This window comes from Notamacropus eugenii, chromosome 3, assembly GCF_028372415.1.
Source record: "Notamacropus eugenii isolate mMacEug1 chromosome 3, mMacEug1.pri_v2, whole genome shotgun sequence".
In the NCBI taxonomy this organism is placed as follows: domain Eukaryota; kingdom Metazoa; phylum Chordata; class Mammalia; order Diprotodontia; family Macropodidae; genus Notamacropus; species Notamacropus eugenii.
This window is the reverse complement of record NC_092874.1, coordinates 208,757,657-208,776,014: the sequence shown is the minus strand read 5'-3', so window position 1 is coordinate 208,776,014 and position 18,358 is coordinate 208,757,657. Positions and strand designations below refer to the sequence as shown.

Genomic DNA, 18,358 nt, shown 5'->3' with positions numbered 1-18,358 from the left:
CTAATTTAAAGCAGTGAGCTATATAAATTCTGATGCCAGCCGCTAATGGTCTTTGGAAAGCTAAGATTTTGAATGAAATTATTTGTGATTGTAAATCAAAAGAAAATTATATTATAACCCAATTAAAGTGAGATGATCACAATGCTTTACCCTCTGTAGTTTGATCATACCTTAAGAAAAAAAGTAAATTGGCATTTGGCACTTAGGTGATGTACTTACAAACAACATGACCAAAAACTAAGAGTGTGACTACTCTATACTGCTCTTTAGAATGGATTTTGTATGAAATACCAAATTGATAGATGATGAAATGATTTTTCATTGTAATATGATTCATAAATGCATTAGACCAAATGGATAAGTTAAAAAAAACATGATACTGATTATGTTTTTATTAGGTTTACAAGTTTATTTAACTAAGACTGGTTTTTATTTCCTTATTTTGATTTGATAGATTGTTATTTGATAGACTGCTTGGCCATTGATTATTAAGATCATGAAACACATCTGGAATAGTAAGTACTGAAGTTACATTTTCTTTATTACAGACAGATATCATATTTGAAGATTTTATTTTTGCCTTAGGGATTACCTCAGACATAGGTATTGTCAGTTGCAAGGCTTACAGTAGCTAGAGTTCTTCTGGGTTTTGAGTGATTATTTGTGTGTAGTCAAACAATGTGATTTTTTAAAAAAAAAATAATTTCTAATGATTGATGTCTCCACTAGGATGGATTTAAACTAAAAAATGATTGCATATGTGTGTATACATGTGTGGTGTGTGTGTGTGTGTTTGTCTTTGTTTTGTACTCTAGAGTAGTGGCAAAGTGCATTCCAGAAGAGTTACAGAAATTACTGCAATCATGGTGGATATGACAGCAACTGGGATGAAATTGCAAAGAACTGAAGGAGACTTCCATTACTAGGAGAGTTAATCAACACTACTATATAGATGGAGAAGTAAAGAATTTATCCATGAGAGTTGAGGAAGTTAAAGAATTGAGCAGTTAGAATGCTGGATTGGATATCAACATATATGATGAATGGTAAGATTTGAGGAAAGAGGAAGACTGTGAATCAGATACTAGTTGTAGTACAATTTCTCTGAGTAAAGATTACCTTCCTTCAGAAAAAGTGGATAATACTTGCACTACTGCAAGAAAAGTGCTTGATGAACTTTGAAATGCTACATAAATGTGTACCATTATGTCTATGTTACCGGCAGAGCTCATAATAGAATAACGATCTTTAACCTATGCCTTGGTGTAGGTTTACCCATGGTGCATGGCTAATCAAACTACTAAATTTAATTTCCATGAAAATTAACTGAGTGTAAACTATTCCTTTGAGAGAACAGCAGTGCCTCAGGGCCATAAATCTTCTGAATCAGAACTTCATTAATATTCATCATTGAAAGGATAGTTGGGATGTTCCTGAGACCTAAAAGGGAGAAACATACATGTATAAGTCATTTATGCATTAAAGAAATCTCTCCAACACACCAACTCCAACAACCTACCTCCCCCAAACCCATCCTCTTCAGACGTATCAGTTACCAGATTAAGAAATGGAAACTTTGTAGTGTTTTGTTTTCTTTGGCCCATGTATCAAAACACTGCATGAGGGCTCAGATATAGATCCCTCTTGCCTTGGGTTCCTACAGGATTTGTTAAATTTGCTTAAACAAGAAACATTTCTGAGATACAAGACTAATTAATGGGTGGTATAATGGACCTGGCAAAGGAAATGAAAAATCACTCCAGTATCTTTGCCGAGAAAACTTCAAACAGGATCGCAAAGTATCAGAAATGACTGAACAAACTGAACAATAAAACATAATGGACCCTGGCTGTGGAATCAAAAACGTTGCATCCAAGTTCTGGATCTCAGTTCTTGACTCAGAAGCTCAATTTCCTCTACTTTAAAATGGAGACTAATACATTTTAGAATACTTGTTTAACAGAATAATTGCAAGGCTTACTTGAGACTATGAGTACAAAGAACTTTGAAATCATAAAAGATTACAAAAATGTCAACAGTTATTATTGAGAAGGGCCATATAACAAGGGATATTTGGAAGGGATGGATTTAGGAACCTGAAGCCAAGAGAGGGGAAGTGACCTCCTCTGAGTCAAACTGGTGGGAAGCAGCAGGGAGAGGAATCAAGTTGAAATTCAGTGCCTTTCCCATGATATTTCTCTCACTGCCTCCATACACCATGGCTTACCTTTATCCACATCAATCAACAAAGCAGACTTTGTTCCCACAGCATGTAGGGAATTTAGAGCAGGAAAAGTATTCTTGTGGTCTTTGACCAGGCTCTAATACAAGCTCCATTAAATTGTGATTGTTGTTACGGAACCAGAAAGAGGAGATATTCCAAGGGCATTCAATAGCACAGTAAATATTCTACTATGCAGCAAGTCAGTCAATAAGCATTTTCTACACTTAGTATATGTAAGGCACTGTGCTAAGCAATGGGGATACAAAGAAATGCAAAGCACAGTCTCTGCCCTTGAAGAGCATAGAATCTAATGGGTGAGACTGCAAGGAAACAAATGTGTAAAACAAACTATACACATAAAATAATCCAAAGAGGGAAGGCGTTAGAATTCAGAGGGATTGGGAGAGGCTCCTTGGAGTAGGTAGAATTCTACTTGGCACTTGAAGAAAGCCGTGAAACTAGGGCACAGAGGTGAGAGGGAGGGTATTCCAAGAATGGAAGAGAGTCAAAGAAAACATCCAGAGTTGTAAGATGGCATGCCTTGTTCATAAAAAAGCAAGGAGACCAGTGTTACCAGACTGAAGAGTGCATGGCAAGGAGGAAAGTGTGAGAAGAGTGGCAAGGTGGGGGAAGGGAGGCTATGCAGGACTTTAAATGCCAAACAGAAAATTGTGTATTTCCCTCTGGAGATGATAGAAAGCCATGAGGGTTTGTTAGGTGACTTTTGTTAGGTGACTTAACAGAGAATGGATGAGAATGGGGAGACATTTAAGGCAGACTGACTCAACCAAAATCCTATTGATATGGTTCAGGTATGAGGTGAAGAGGGCCTGCACCACAGAGGTGGTAGTATGAGAGGAAAGAAGGCAGCATATGCAAAAGATGTTGCAAAGGTAAAATCAATAGGCCTTGACAAAAGATTGAATAGGAGAAGGAGTTGTGTGAGAGATCGTGAGGAATCAAGGATGACACCTAGGGTGTAAGACTTGGGGTAGGGAAGATAGTAATGTCCTTGAGGGTAATAGGAGAAGTTTGGGTGTGGGCAGTGTATGCAGGAAAGATAAAGAGTTCAATTTTAGACATGAAATATGAGGTTTCAAAGATAGAAGACAGAAAATCCTAAGATATATACCATACTTACTTTAATGACCATGTTTATATAAATTCCCCAAAACCCTAGGTTAACATGGGAAGTCACCCAATCAGAATATATGCAGTCATGGTAAGGGGTGTGAGGCTTCTCTGAACCTCACTTCCTGAGGAATGATAAAGGAGTACAAGAATTCTTATAGGAAATGGGTTTGGAGGAAGTCACACTCAGTTTTCTTCATCTATTCTTGAATGCCTGTAACTATACCCTTCCACAGTAACATTAAAGAGTGATGCTCTAGTGCTCATCTTCACAGAATCTAGGACCTAGGTGGGGCACCCCTCAGGCCTAATTTGGACTCCTTACAAATCATCAAATCCAAACCCTTTTCTTCTAGTTTTTCTAAGAAACTGAGATTCAGGAAGGATAAGAGACATGTTCATTGTCTTATAGCTAGTAGGCATCAGAGACATAATTAGAACCTACATTTCCACATAAAGTACTGCTCTGGTTGTATGGTAGAAGATTGGGTATTGAATGTAGAAGAAAATGACCTGTTGTGCATCAAAATGATAACAAAATCCATTATGAAAATATATTTTTTCTCTTATACTATAAAAACAGAGACAGGAGAACTACATAGAGAAGTGAACAGTCACAGATGAGGGTAGACAAATGACTGAAACTGCAAATGCCTTATTGCAATTTTACCCTTGAGTCTCAATTACTGAAAATGTTTTTGTTAGACTTGACCCAGAGTAAGGACATAGGAAAGGTCCAGAGTGATGCTTCAGATAAAAGGAAGAGTAGATTTGATGACTATTATAAAACATTATGCTTGGTAAATTTATAACTTCTCTGTGAAGGACTTGAAGACGAACTTCTTCCTCTAAAATGCTGCCCCATGTCCATACAGTCACAGACCTCCAAGATAGAAAATAAGATGCTAAGAATAAATACTTACCCCTCAAATTTCGAATAGCGAAAGTTTCTGTTAAGGCCATCGATGACTTTCATGTCTTCTGGAGTCAACTGAAAATCTAAGGCCTGCAGAGGAAGAGAGGTTATTATAGTAAGTAGGATGTGCTTATATCACCTTAGAATGGAATTGGCAAATTAAACTGAATCTGTCACACTCTCCACTAAGACTCTTGTTCTGGTATTGAAGGAGATTAGGTAACTAAAAACTAGTGAAACCCTCTTGACAATCCCAGTCTTCCTGTGGGTGAAATCACCCTTTCCTAACTCCTCCTCTTAGAGTTGTAGCCCTTCCAACTTAATCTAGAAGTTTCCATTCATGAACCCCTTGAGGATTCAGGATATTGGTTCAACAGGTTCATGTTAAAAAACCCTTTTAATTCTGCTTTTTGTAACCAAAAATTTCTTGAAAATATGGTTTCCCTTGTGACAATGTGAATGTTCAAAGTAATATAGGTTTGCTTCTGAAAAAATTCAATACCATCATGCACACAAAGATTTCTGTGTCTATGTGACTGTTACAGTAAACTGAACACTTCTGACTAAGTGAAGCATGTTTTTCAAGTTTCTCAACCTTCAAGTGTCTCATCAAATTGTTTCCAAATAGCTATGGCCACAGGAATGAAAAGTGTGAGTGCAAATAGATTCTGACCAGGTGGTCAGATCATGGGCATACTCTCATTTGCATTCTACACACATCAGAGAACTCCTTCATTGCCTTCTTTTATCACATAATTCTATCTCATCACAAATATAATCACATGATCAAGGTGCTATGAATATTTGCAAAACTAAATATTGCAGTGCAAATAAATGTCAAGCTGTTTGAAAAACATGATACCTTACAAACTGTCTTGAAACTGTCAAGGACTCTCATAAGTACTGCAGAAATAAACCTTATACTGCCTATCATTGCAGTATTAAGGATATTTTATGCCTTAAATATATCCCCCACTTGTGATATTATATTTCAAGTCAGTAGATTTGCAGATAAAATTGTTGTCAAAACTGGGCAGTGTTTCAGAAGAATTCCTTTGAGACTGTAGCCAGTTTGCCAGTGGTAGAAAAGAATGACGTTATATCTAAAGAGACCCTCTCCCAACAAAAGTTAATGTAAATGTAAACGTTGTTAAAATGATGCACAATACTGCTCTTTATGCACATGTATTTATCACTTAATATAGTGCTTGCTATTAGTCAGTAGAAAAGTTAGTCTTTTATATAATAGCTAGATATTTGATTTTGTCAATTAGTTGGTGGCTAAAAATTTTAAATAAACCAATCATTTTCAATTATTTCTTTCTTTATTTTAAGTTTTTAACAATCATTTCCATAAAATTTTGAGTTCCCCATCTCTCCCCTCCTCCCACCCCAAAACTGTGAGCATTCTGGTTACCCCTTCCTCCAATCTGCCCTCCTTTCTAACACCCCTTCCTTCCCTTATTCCTGTCTTCTCTTTTGTTCTGTAGGGCAAGATAAATTTCTATATCCCTTCACCTGTATTTCTTATTTACCAATTGTATACAAAAGCATTTCTCAACATTTGTTCCTAAAACTTTGAGTTCCAACTTCTCTTCCTTCCTCCCTCCCCACCCTTCCCCACTGAGAAGGCTTGCATTTCTGTACAGGTTATGTATGTGTAGTTTTGCAAATGACTTCCATAATAGTCATGTTGTGTAAGACTAACTAAATTTCCCTCCATCCTGTCCTACTTCCTATTTCTTCTATTCTCTTTTTTGACCTTATCTCTCCCCAAGGGTGTTTACTTCTAATTGCTCCCTATTCCCATTTACTTTCCCTTCCATCATCCCGCCACCCTACTTATCCCCTTCTCCACAACTTTCCTGTAGTATAAGATAGGTTTTCATATCAAATTGAGTGTGCATGTTATTCCTTCCTTCAGCCAAATGTGCTGAGAGTAAGCTTCACTTTTTCCCTCTTTCACCTCTCCTCTTTTCCTATCCATTGAAAAAGCTTTTTCTTGTCTCTTTTATGAGAGATTATTTGCCCCATTCCGTTTCTCCCTTTCTCCTCCCAATATATTCCTCTCTTTCACCCTTTAATCTTATTTCTTAGATATCATCCCTTCTTATTAAACTCATCCCGTGCTCTCTGCATATATATATGTATATGTGTATATGCATATATATATATATATGCATATATATATATATATATATATATATATATATATATATGCATGTATGTAAGGGGGGGGGACAAAGACAAAATGGTGGAGTAGAAAGATGCACATACTTTAGCTTTTCCCACACAGTCCATAAAGTACCTGTAAAGAATGACTCTTAACAAATTCTAGAGCAGCAGAAGCCACTGAACGACACAGTGAAGGAGATTTCCAGCCCAGGGTGACCTGGAAGGCTGAACAGAAAGGTCTGTCACACTGGACTCAGAGCAGAGTGCAGCCTAGCCTTGGCCATGCAGCACTTGGAAGAGCAGGACCAGAGTAGGCATTGGCGGCAGAATTCCCAGCAGCAGTGGACATTCCCAGATCCTTCCACACACACACATCAAAACAGCCTCAAAGGTCAGTGAGAAGGCTTTTTCAGCTGGATGAGAAGGGAGCAGGCTCCTCCCCTAACCCTGGCCCCAGGTAGTGGAGGAGGAGGTGGCATCAGCAGTGGCAGCAGCAGCGTCCATTTGTGAAGCCCTCAGCCTAAAGCCCCTGGGGCAATGCTGAATAAAATAACACTTTTAAAAATAGGCTAACTCAGTTGGCAAAAGACGTTCAAAAAACCAATGAGGAGAAGAATGCTTTAAAAAGCAGAATTAGTCAAATGGAAAAAGAATTTCAAATGCTCACTGAAGAAAATAGTTGTTTAAAAAAGAGAATGAACGCTAATGTCTTTATAAGAAAACAAGAAATTACAAAACAAAACCAAAAGAATGAAAAAATGGAAGATAATGGAAAATATCTCATTGGAGAAACAACTGATCTGGAAAGTAGATCCAGGAGAAACAATTTAAAAATTATGGGACTACCTGAATGCCATAAGAGCCTGGACATCATCTTTCATGATATTATCAAGGAAAACTTCTCTGATATTCTAGAACCAGAGGGCAAAATAAATATTGAAAGAATCTACCAATCACCTCCTGAAAGAGATCTTAAAAGAGAAATTCCTAGGAACATTGTAGACAAATTCCAGAGTTCCCAGGTCAAGGAGAAAATATTGCAAGCAACGAGAATGAACAATTTGAGTACTGTGGAAATACAGTCAAGATAACACAGGATCTCGCAGGTTCTACGTTAAGGGATCAAAGGGCTTGGAATATGATATTCCAGAAGTCAAAGGAACTAGGATTAAAACCAAGAAGCACCTACCCAGTTAAACTGAGTATAATATTTCAAGGGAAAATTAGTCATTCCAAGAAATGAGGACTTTCAAGCATTCTTGATGAAAAGACCAGAGTTGAAGAGAAAATATGACTTTAAAATACAAGAATCAAGAGATGCATGAAAAGGTGAACAGGAAAGAGAAATCCCAAGGGACTTACTAAAGTTACTACAGGAAAAGATAATATTTGTAACTCTTGAAATTTTTCTCAGTATCTGGGTAGTGGGTGGGATTATGCACACAGACACACACACGTATACACATACACACATAAAGATAGAGAAAGAGAAAGAGAGAGAGAGAGAAAGAGACAGAGAGAGAGAGAGAGAGAGGGAGAGAGAGGGAGAGAGAGAGAGTGTACAGGGTGAGTTGAATAGGAAGGGATCATTTCTATGCAAATGACCTTCAATCTTACAAGCAAGATATATTGTAAAATTCTTCTACCATTTTTTGCCACACCATTTATGGGAGGAAACATTTTCACTTTATTCTTATTCTAAGTTAAAATACAGAATAAAGTTGATGTGGAAACAGCTTTAAGATTGTGTTTATCCTTTTGTTGAGTCAAGTGTTATAAATCTCAGTTCAAATAAAATTAAGTTTACATATGATTATGTTAGTTCACACATATTCCAAGTTGTAACATATTTCATGTGCTATTCATACACAACAAATTTGGTAAAAGAAATTTAATAAGAGGTATTGTAGATAATTGCAGGATATGAGGTCTTACTGGAACAAATCTTAAAAAATCTTAGGTAATATCCCACACAGAATTCACAATTATACTTAGAGTTTATTTTGTATTTAGAATTTTCATCATTATGGGTAGAATAAAATTACATTTTATAATTACATAATGTAAATTCCCATTTGGAGGTTTTTGTGTAAAACTTATCACTGTTATTTTAAGCATTTAATAAATACATTTAAAACAATATTATAAACAGGATATTAAATTACCCTGATGGCTCACAACATATTGTAAGTTGTTGTTGGAAACAATTTGGGGAACAAAAAAGTTGGAACCCACTGCCTTGCTCAACGCTTACACAATGTGAGAAGTAAATGTTCCTGAAGCATCCTTGTACTTATTAATTCTCTTTTCCCTAATGTTATTGCTTTAACTCCTTTGTTCTGGTTTTAAAGGTGTTAGGAGTGTGAAACATGGTACCTTTATTCATGAGGGTTGTTACCCAAAATGAGAATTTATAGAATATTTTTAAAAAATCATCATGACGCCTCTCATACAGCTACCATGCCTCCTAAACTATGTCCCCTATTAAAATTCAAGCTAAAAGGTTCTATGCCCTCTACCCAGTTCTCCTTCTTCATCACATAACAACCTCAAAACCCTGGTCCTCATTGCACTCCCTAAAGACAAACAATTTAGCAAAGAATCAACAACATTTAGGATGAATCATTTTATCTCTTAACCTTACTACTAATTAAAACAGAAGATGGCAGGGTAAGGCAGGAACTCATTGAAACTCTCCCAAATTCACCTCTAAACAATAATAAAATAATACCCCAAATGAATTTTATAGCATCAGAACCAATTAAATGGTAAGGTGAAAAAAATCTCTCCAGGATAAAATAACTTAGAAAATCAGCAGGAAAGGTTTATTTCACAGGTAAAGGAGAAACAAAGGCCAGACAAGCCAGAAGTAAGACACAGAGCCCAGGCACAGGTCAGTGTGCAAGTGTCCAAGGCCAGGACAAACAGCCCCTGAGTAGCAGTTCAGAGACTTCACACCTCCAGTAAAACAGACCAGTGGTGAGGTCCCTCTCTCCTAGCACAAGAAGCTCCACCCTAGGAACAGAGTCCAACAATATAATCACAAAAAATCTCAGAAGAGTCACTAAATGTATTAGTAAATGAGCAAAAAAACAACAAAAAAAAATAACCTGACCACAGAAAGTTACTATGGTGACAGGGAAGATGAAAATACAAACTCAGAAAAAGACAATGATGTTAAAACACCTACACACAAAGACTCAAAGAAAAAATCTGAAATTGGTCTCAAGCCCAAAGAGAACTCCTACCATGTCCAAAAAGAACTCCTGGAAGAACTTTAAAAGGATTTTAAAAGCTAACTAAGAAAGGTAGAAGGAAAAACTGAAAAATAATAGAGAGTGATACAAAAGAATCATGCAAAACGTCAACTACTTGGTAGAGGAAGCACAGAAAAGAGAAAAAGTTGTACAAAAATTCACTGAGGAAAACAACTCCTCCAGAAGAAATGGTCAAAGGGAAAAAGAGGGACAAAAGCTAACTGAAGAGGATTATTGCTTAAAAATTAGAATTGGGCAAGTAGAAGCCAATGACTCCATGAAACATCAGGAGTCTATCAAACGAAAGAATGAAAAAATAGAAGAAAATATGAAATGTATCATTGGAAAAACACGTGACCTGGAAAATAGATCCAAGACAGAGAATTGAAAACAATTGAAACCACATTTTCAAAACAGAGTATGAACATTATATTTCAAGAAATTATTGAGTAAAACTGTCCTGATATCCTAGAACCAGAAGTTAAAAGAGAAATTGAAAGAATCTACCAGTCACCTCCTGAAAGAAATCCCCAAATGAAACTCCTAGAAATATTATAGCCACATTCCAGAATTCCCAGGTCAAGGAAATGATACTTCAACCAGCCAGAAAGAAAGAACCGAAATATTGTGGAGCCACAGTCAGAATTATACAGGATTTAGCAGCTTCTACATCAAAGGATTTGAGGACTTTAATCACCTATGTAGCAAAACTGAATATATAATCCTCAAAGGGGAAAATGGATATTTAATGGAATAGAGGGCTACCAAACATTCTTGATAAAAAGATGAGAGCTGAATGTTGGGACTGGAAGCTCAATTCCGTGTGGACAGTCTCGGGCAGGTAAAAGTGGGACTTCTAAATCTTAGAGTCTTACTAGGCCCTCCATGAACAGCGGGGGTTCGAGAAGGTCAGACCGAGCTAGCTCGGCTAGCTCGGGTATTTCCGCCTCTCCCCCGGAGATACCTGATGGGTGGAGTCTCCCTGCCCTCGAGGTCGTCCCGGATTGGAGCACACCTAGTTACCTAACAGCATGGTATTGAGATGCAAACTGTGTGGCTGAAGATTAAGTAGGATTGAGGAAGCCTAAAAGCTCTTAGCACGTGTGGAGCCAAAGAGAAAAGTAGGGCTCCGCTTCTTTGCTTTCCTCTCTCCCCTCCCCCTCTCTCCCCCGCTTGTACTTCTACTTCCATTCCCTTAAGCTTAGCCTTCTTAGGAAATCTCCCCCTCTTCGTCCTAAGAAAGAAGACCCCCTGCACTTGTAACCGAAACCCTGTAATAAAGCTCAACCCCTGTTTGACTCTGGAACGTCCTTTCTCTCATATGTGCATCCGGCGTGGCCAGCCGAAGACCTGGACAGGTAAGAAAGACTCGGGTAGCCCAATACAGGCCTCTAGGCTTGGCAGCTGAACAGAAAATGTGATTTTCAAATACAAAACTCAAGAGAAGCATAAAACGACAAGCAAGTAAGAGCAAAAAATGTAAGGGGTTCAGTAAGGTTAAACTGGTTTCATCCCTACATGGCAAGATGATATTTGCAATTCTTAAAAACTCTGCCACTATTAGTGCAATTAACAGGAGCACACAAAGAGGTTGTGGGCATAAGCTGATTTTGATAACATAAAACAAATGGAAAAGATGAAAAAGAGCCTTGTACTGGAAGAAGAGGCACGGATCTCACTGTGTCATTCTCTTATTAAATAAATCTTAATTGCCTTGAGGATAAAATATAAACTCCTCCACAATCTGGCCCCAGCTATCTTTCTCTTGATTCCTCACACACAACACTGCATCTCTTGTCTTCTTCCTTTTGTACTGGCCATTATCTATGCCTGAAATACACTCTCTCTTCACCTCTACCTCACAAAATCCCTTTCTTTCTTTGGTATAACTCAAGTCCCAGTTTCTATTTGAGTACTTCCTGATCCCCTTAACTGGTAATGTTCTGGCTCTGAAACTCTATGTATTTAACTACTTTGTATGTATTCTCTTTTATATTACATATGTGCAAGGTATAATGTGAATAAATGCAAAGTAGTTATTCCAAAGCGTGTGTTCCATAAATATCACACACATTGTCTTCTCAGAAAATTGAAGTGAACAAGTAGTTTCTTGGAGATCTTTTCAGAGTAGCAGAGAATGTGCTTGAAGTCACCCTTCCTCCACCAGATTGAAGCACTGAAGTCCTCCAGACTCTTCAGGAATCACCTCCCTAAAGTCAAGCTTTCAGACTTCTCCATTTTTCATAATTTTTTCCAATATTTCATTCACCAACACCAGTGTTGGTACAACTGCTTAAACCAACTCTGCCCATGCCTCTTTACCTGAAAGTTCTCTTTGAGTCGTTTTTCATTGAAGCTCTTTGCCAAGACGACTACCCCTCGTTGAATCTGGTATCGGAGAGCAACCTGGCCTGGGGTTCGATTGTGTTTCTTGGCAATGGCTCCCAGGACTGGGTCTTCTAGGAGAAAGGGAGACTTCTCATCTACCCTGCAAGGAAAAACAAACATTTTGAGATCTGTGGTCAGGGAAATGATCACTTACATAGTAACATAGTAAATATCCTTTACGTTGCTCTAGCATTTTACAATTTTCTTTCTTTCCTTGAAACTGACCTTCGTATTTTGTTTTGCTCACAATATTCCATCTCCCTATTCCACACCATTTTCTCCAAATTTTTTGATTTATTTGTTTTCAGTTTTCAACATTCACTTCCTTAAGTTTTAGATTTTCTCACTTTCCCTCTCTACTCCCTTCCCAGATGGCTGGCAATCTTAAAAGAACTCTAAATATACATTCTTATTAAACACAATTTCACCTCAGTCACATTTGCATATAAGAATTATAATGAATGGGAGAAACCATGAAAAAAATGAAATAACAGAATGACAAAAGAGAAAATATTCTCCTTCATTCTGGGTTCTGACTCCATAGTTGTTCCTGGCATTTTGCATCAGGAGTCCATTGGAAATATTTTAGGCATTGCTGAGAAGGTCTAAGTCTATCAAAATTAGTACTCATACACTGTCGCTATTACTGTGGTTAATGTTCTCCTGGTACTGCCCACTTCACTTAGCAACAATGCATATACATCTTTCAGGCTTTTTCTGAAGTCTGCCTGTTCATCATTTCTTACAGCACTATAGTATTCCATTGCATTCATACACCACAACTAGTTCAGTCATTCTCCAATTGATGGACATCCCCTTGAATTCCAGTTCTTGGTCACCAGAAAAAGAGTTGCTATAAATATTTTTGTACATGTGGGTCCTTTTTCCTTTTTTATAGTCACTTTGGAAGCAGTATTCCTGGACCAACAGACATGCATATTTATATATTTTGGCTTAGTTCTGAACTGCTCTCCAGAATGGTTAGATCAGCTCACAGCTCCATCAACAATGAATTAGTGTTCCAACTCTCCCACCTTTTCTCCAATACTTGTCATTTTCCTGTGTTGTCATGTTAACCAACCTGACAGGTGTGATATGGTACCTCAGAGTTGTTTTGATTTGCATATATCTCTAATCAGTAGTGATTTAGAGCATTTTTTCATACGACTATAGGCAGTTTTAATGTCATCCTATGAAAACTACCTGTTCATATCCTTTGACCATTTATCCAATGGGGAATGACATTAATTCTTACAAGTTTGACTCTTATTTCTATTAATTTTTAATATGAGGACTCTATCACAGATACTAATTGCAAAAATTCTTTCCCAGTTTTCTGCTTCCCTCTTTATCTTGGTTGCATTGGATTTGTTTGTGTAAATACTTTTTGAATTTACTGTAATTAAGCATTCATTTTGCACTTCCTAATGTTCTCTATCTCTTCTTTGGTCATAAATTCCTCCTTTCTCCATAAGTCTGACAGATATAATATTCCTTGCTCCATTAACTTGTTTATAATAAGAGTTTTTAATACCTAGATCATGGACCCATTTGGACTTTGTTCTGGTATACGCTGTGGGTGTTGGTCTATACACAGATTCTGCCACACTATTTTTCAGTTTTCCCCAGAGTTTTTTCAAAAAGTGACTTCTTATCCTAGAAGTTGCAGTCCTGTGTTTATCAAACAGTAGATTCATATAATCACAGACTACTGTATTTTATGTATCTAACCTACTCCACTGATCTACCCCTCTATTTCTTAGTACCAAATAGTATTGATGAGTGATGCTTTATAATACAATTTAAGATCTCCTGTGACTAGGCCATCTTCCCTAACATTTATTTTCGTTACTTCCCTTGATATTCTGGAGCTTTTGTTCTTCCAGATGAATTTTGATTTTATTTTTTCTAGCTTTATAAAATAATTTTTGGTACCCTTTTACATTTTTCAAAGTATTTCCATAAATGCCTCCTTTGAACCTCATAATAATAACATTAAGTGGGCAGAGAAAATGTTATTATCTTTCCTTTACATATGATGAAATGAGGTTAAATTAATTCTTCAATATCATTCAACTACTAAAATGCTAGATTTGGAAGTTAAATCCAGTTAATTATAACCCCACACTCAACGCTGCTTGACTACTCAATGTTGCATAATTTATGAGTACACAAAATTTGATAGTCAACTTTATTAGTGATTAAGGAATCCGTTCCAGACCATTTCTTACCATCTAGGCTCTCTTTGGGATCCTAAAGCACTGTATGCTACCAATATGATGTCCTTTGACTTGCAGAACTCCAACAATTTGCTCTGGTTCAGATAAGGATGGCATTCCACCTGCAGTACAATAAAAGCAAAGTTTTAGCTTATAAAAATAAGATGTATGATGACAGATAGGATAATAGCTGGCATTTTCATAATTAAAGGACTTGAGAATTATCTAGTTACACCAAAATCACAGAATGCTAGGAGAATATGTGTCTATTTCAGGTCCTATTCACATAGAGTCATTAGTGCTGAAAGGGACAGAAAAAGTATTTTTGAGTTAAGGGAAAGCTTGAAATCAATTAGTAAATAAGATTCAGATACTGCCATTGATTAAAACTTTGCTGCCTGAAAAAAAGTACTAAAAGTACTTTGATTTAAATAAAAATTGCTCCAATGTGTTTGAGGAAATATCACTTTCAGGGTTTAATTATTTGAGAAGTTTTGAAAAGAAAATTAACTGTGCAATAAAAATACACTCAGATAACCTTGTGGATTATATAGGATGAAGCACTGAACTTCTGTGAAAAGTTTTATAAAGAATCAAAGAAATAAATTTTATTCATTAAAAACTAGGAAAATGTGAGGAGGAGGTAATCATTTCAAGAAAAATAAATGAGATGTAGGACCATGATGAAGATAAGAATTGCAAGGAGCTATGATTTCTCCATTCATTTGTCAGGAAGAGGAAGGATAGGAAAGAAACTGCACTAGAAAATGAATTGTTTTACCTGGTTGCAGACAGGTTTATATTTAAGCCCAGCTTTGTTCAGGATCATCTCCAATTGCCTGCGGTTGAAGTTGGACACCCCAATGGACTTCACAAGGCCTGCATCCTTACATTTCTCCATGGCCTGAGCAGAGAGGGATTGTGAACCAGTATGGAACCTTGGAGTACATGTGGAATAGAAACCCCCATTCATCAGCTAGCCTTGGTGTTTTTACTTCTTTTCCTCTGATTTCAAAAAAAACCCAAGGAGAGGGAATGTCACAGAATTAAAACTGGGAAGGGGCTTCAGAAACAATTTAGTCAAACCTATTTATTTTTTCCTTTTTTGGTGAAGGAAATCAGCCTCTAGCGGAGTTCTTGCCAAATGCCAGGTAGTAAGCAACCAAAGCATGTTTTAAGTTCAGATCCTCTGACCATTTTAATTATTCTGGTTCAGAGGACACCTCTTCATCAGGTATATTACTAGTTTTAAAAAAAACATATTAACAGAATTAAATCTACATGACACTGACTCCCATATAACTTTTCAATCACAGCATGAAAAGTTAAGTGGAAGTTAAGGACTTATTTCAGGAAATGAAATTTAAAGTCATAGGAGCCAATGTCAAGATGCTTAGAAATATCAAATAGGGCTTTCATTCTCTGGAATGGGTGACAAAATCTACCGTGCCAAGAAACAGAAAAAGTAACAACCACCAGAAAAACAACCTCCTCCCCAGCTTCTAACACTTTTTTTTCTTATCTTTACATTTTATTATTTTCTAGCATGCCAATTAGTCTCTCTCAACTACCTGACGATCTTCCCCTCCAATCACAATCACTTTTAGGGAAGGCTAACTGTACCTCAGAGTCATAGCATGTTTTTTGTCCTCTGCTTCCACAAGTCACCTACCTCCCAAGTATCACGCAAATCTACAGAGTCGCAGCTAAATTTGTTATTTTCATCCATTGGCAAATTCTCTTTTCCAGGCTGCAATAACAGAAGGGAAACTGGTCTTTCTGAGACAGTCAAGCAAGTGAATGGTCATATTCAGTTCAACCTACTGTTTATGTTGCATAAGGCACTGTGCCAGATGCCACAGATAAAACGTGAAATGGCAATATATTTCTTTCTGCTAGTAGGAGTCAAGAATACAAACAATTGTAATAAAAGTCTACAGGACCAGATATGTAGACCTGGAAAAAATCTTACAAATCATCTAATCAAACACTCTCTATGTATTATATATTTAAAACTTTCTTGACAATATGTGACACAAAATGATTCCTTACAAATATTGAATTAAATCCCATATAGAATTATATTTGCTGAAACAATTAAGCAAAATCACCAAATTTAATTACATGGTTCTGATTGATAGAATGTACCACTTATACCTTGGTGGTATGCTGGTTTTTAGACAGAAAAGATGTGTCCTTTAACTTGAACAGTCTGGAATATTTTATACAATTGTAGTCATGTACATGCAATCAGTTGCTCACTCAAAAAACATTTATTTAGTACCTACAACATACTGGCCTAGGCTCGTAGTTTCCAAAAAGGAAACAATTCATTACTGGAGAGTTTTAGTAACTCTTGTTTTGTTACCCATGGCCTGGAATCAAACTGCTAAATCTTTGATTCATTTTGTTATTTATTTTCTGGTTAATCAATCTTTGGTAGTTGTAACTTGTTTTGCTTGAGTAAACTCTCCCCTCCCCTGACACATTCATTCCTCTTCCCTCTCTCATTCCCCTCTTGTCCCTTCTTAGTCCAATCAAATGCCTTGTCCATTTTATCTTTTTCTTATTCTTCCCTTTTCCAGTACTTATAATAGAATGGTCTATGTATCCTTTCATCCCACAACCCTCTCTTCTTATAGGATATTTCTCTTAAACAAGTATATTCAGTTTCTCTTTCCTTCTCACTGACCAATAGACAAAGGTGGGTTCCTATTTCTAGCATGTAAGAACTAGATCATCACGTAAATTCTTAAGTATACTTAAACTGGTTGACTTGTCTCAGATTTCTTTCATGCTTTGCATTTTTTTGAAGGCAAATGAAGTTAAATGGCTTATGGTCATACATCTAGTAAATATTTGAAACCAGATTTGAACTCATATCTTCCCTACTCCAGGACTGATGCTCTATCCATGGTGTTCCCTAGCTGCTCCAGTGCCTTGCCTTTGAAAGACTATTGAAGAACACAGTCTCCAGATGTCAAGGCAGGCAGCCCAGCTCCCACATACCTACTTAAGCAGAACTGAACTTCATGTCACATTGAATAATAACCAAGAAATTTATGAGAAATTATAGTAAGTGAAATCTTCTACTTCAGAACTGTACAAAAAGTCATCCAGCAACTCAGAGACAAGTAAAATACACCTTTTCCTTCCTTCCAAGCAAAGTTTCCCAGAGAGATCTGACAATTGTACTCTTCAATGAATGTTCTGTGTCTAGATTCTGCAAGAATGGAGGACTGACCTGAGAAAATCCTAGGGTGCAGATCTTGAAAACCTGGGAGGGACCAGTGGAGGAGCTACTGACATGCTACTGAGGTTCTGAGGTCAGAACAGCCAAGATCAAATCCAAGGGTATCTGGACACTCTGTTCTGAGATGCCAAATACGGTCCTGAAAATTCCACTCTGAACATCGAAGAATATTGGCAACCAAACTCTAGGAGATGGAGACCAGTGCAAGAATCCAAGGAACCCAGGCCAAGACTAAACACAGCACACCACTTCACCCAAAAGCTGAGCAAGTGCCCTTGGTTAGCACTGGAACAAAGCCCCATTCAGTAAAGTAAATCCAGAGATGAGTAAATCAAATACCCAAAATAAGAATTTTGAAAATTATTACAAATTGAATTAAAAAGTAGATTTAAGAGTGTAACAGATTAAAAGCACAACACACTAACGCAAATTTATTTAATACCCTACTATTCCACAAAAAGAAGACCCCAATTACTGGAAAAGGTACTCACTAATAAAAACTGGTGGAAGAATTGAATAGTTGTATGGATGAAATTAGATTTAGATCAACACCTCATAACTTATGGAAATGTAAGCTCCAAGTATGTATGTGACCTATATGTAAAACACTACATCACATCATAAATGAATTAGACATTCTTACTCTGTTTCTAATATCGATAGCTTTGCTTTTCCTTAAGCAACCTGGGAAACTCACCAGATCTGTGCTGACCTTGGCAGAAACAATGGATAGGCAGAAGCACTTCTATAGCTCAGAACTTTCTAACTTAGGTAATCCATCACCCTTAGCCTACC

At 36.9% G+C, this 18,358-nt stretch overlaps 1 protein-coding gene across 3 annotated transcripts in view; it reads right to left on the bottom strand.

Moving 5' to 3' along the window:
• Positions 1–383: 383 nt before the first annotated feature.
• LOC140533874 (prostaglandin-E(2) 9-reductase-like) overlaps positions 384–18,358 on the bottom strand; it is a 30,800-nt gene continuing 12,825 nt past the window's right edge. For 2 of the 3 annotated variants that reach the window (XM_072654213.1, XM_072654211.1), the window contains 6 exons: positions 15,983–16,060; positions 15,092–15,214; positions 14,323–14,432; positions 12,026–12,191; positions 4,279–4,361; positions 384–1,440 (listed from right to left, as the gene is read on the bottom strand). In XM_072654213.1, the coding sequence (XP_072510314.1) occupies positions 1,398–1,440; positions 4,279–4,361; positions 12,026–12,191; positions 14,323–14,432; positions 15,092–15,214; positions 15,983–16,060 (603 nt within the window). In that variant the 3' untranslated portion in view covers positions 384–1,397. The remainder of the gene's footprint in view (positions 1,441–4,278; positions 4,362–12,025; positions 12,192–14,322; positions 14,433–15,091; positions 15,215–15,982; positions 16,061–18,358) is intronic. The other variant, XM_072654212.1, reaches the window with a different exon arrangement.